The 1,099-nt window shown below is 33.4% G+C and overlaps 1 protein-coding gene across 2 annotated transcripts in view; it reads right to left on the minus strand.

Moving 5' to 3' along the window:
- The window catches only part of IL1RAP (interleukin 1 receptor accessory protein), a 156,833-nt gene that overhangs the window by 47,069 nt on the left and 108,665 nt on the right, over window positions 1–1,099 (minus strand). For both annotated transcript variants that reach the window (XM_012557264.2, XM_012557265.2), the window contains exon 4: window positions 297–483. In XM_012557264.2, coding sequence (XP_012412718.2) covers window positions 297–483 — 187 coding nt within the window. The remainder of the gene's footprint in view (window positions 1–296; window positions 484–1,099) is intronic.

Consider the following 1,099-nt stretch of genomic DNA (forward strand, 5'->3'; position numbering starts at 1 on the left):
GACTCGACAGCACACAACAAGCAGTAAGTAGAGGGCAACATTTCTCTAAATGTGCTTCATAGTAACTTAATAGAAATAAGGTAGTTCTGGGTTAGGAGATGTCAGGTTGAGGCAAAGGACCTCCTCCTCTTTAAATTTATAAATTGGTACAAATTAATCAAGTGGCGAAAGATTCGTATAAAGTTATTAAGGAAGAAATCAGAAAATCTGAGGAGAAAAATCTCAGTGTCCACATTTAACTCAACAAATAATTATTGCCATTTTAGAGAGGGTAGAAGGTGCTCTGGTTTGCTTACCTTATACCAAGTGACGTTTGGTTTGACACTGGAAGGAAAAAATCCATCTACATTTGGACAAATGATCTTCTGAAGACTATGTTCTAGATACAGTCTACGCACTGGGAGTTTCATGGAGGATTTGAAGCATCTATCCTTTTGAACTACTTCCAGGGGAAATGCCACTTTGCTGCAATAAGTAGTGTTCCTGAAAGAGAAATATCCCAATGAATGGGCAGTCTTATTTGCATGTGGTTTAATACAGAAACCACATGAAAACAATTTAAGTGAAGTCATGTTATATACTGAGACTTCATTTATATGTGTAAGTTCACGAAAGAATTAAATGGTGAAGGTATTTCCTATATCAATTGACATTACAGAATTTTAAAAATCACAATTATTATTAATGTACTAAAATATTTATATTTTAAGATATGTTCCCCAATGTATATATACCATTTTACACTTAAAAACATTTCTCAGTAACACTCAGTGTTGGCAAAGCTATGGTGAGAATGGCATATTTACTCATTGCTTATAATGGTATAAAAAACCTTTGGGGGAGAAATATGTTTCCAGAGACCCTCACCTCAAAAAAAAAAAAAAAAAAAAGTCTTAGATTTAGACCTAGTAATTCTATTTTTGGAAAACTTTTCAAATGCTAGAAGCATAGAAAGGGGGAATGGAAAGACAATGCATGATAAAAAATATCCATCACAGTGTTGTTCCAGCAAAAAAAATATAGGAATCAATAGGAAAGTCTACCAAAAGGAAAACTGTAATGAAAATTATGGCACAATCATTCAACGTTGTTGTAAACC

Source organism: Trichechus manatus, unplaced genomic scaffold, assembly GCF_000243295.1.
Source record: "Trichechus manatus latirostris isolate Lorelei unplaced genomic scaffold, TriManLat1.0 scaffold00092, whole genome shotgun sequence".
In the NCBI taxonomy this organism is placed as follows: domain Eukaryota; kingdom Metazoa; phylum Chordata; class Mammalia; order Sirenia; family Trichechidae; genus Trichechus; species Trichechus manatus.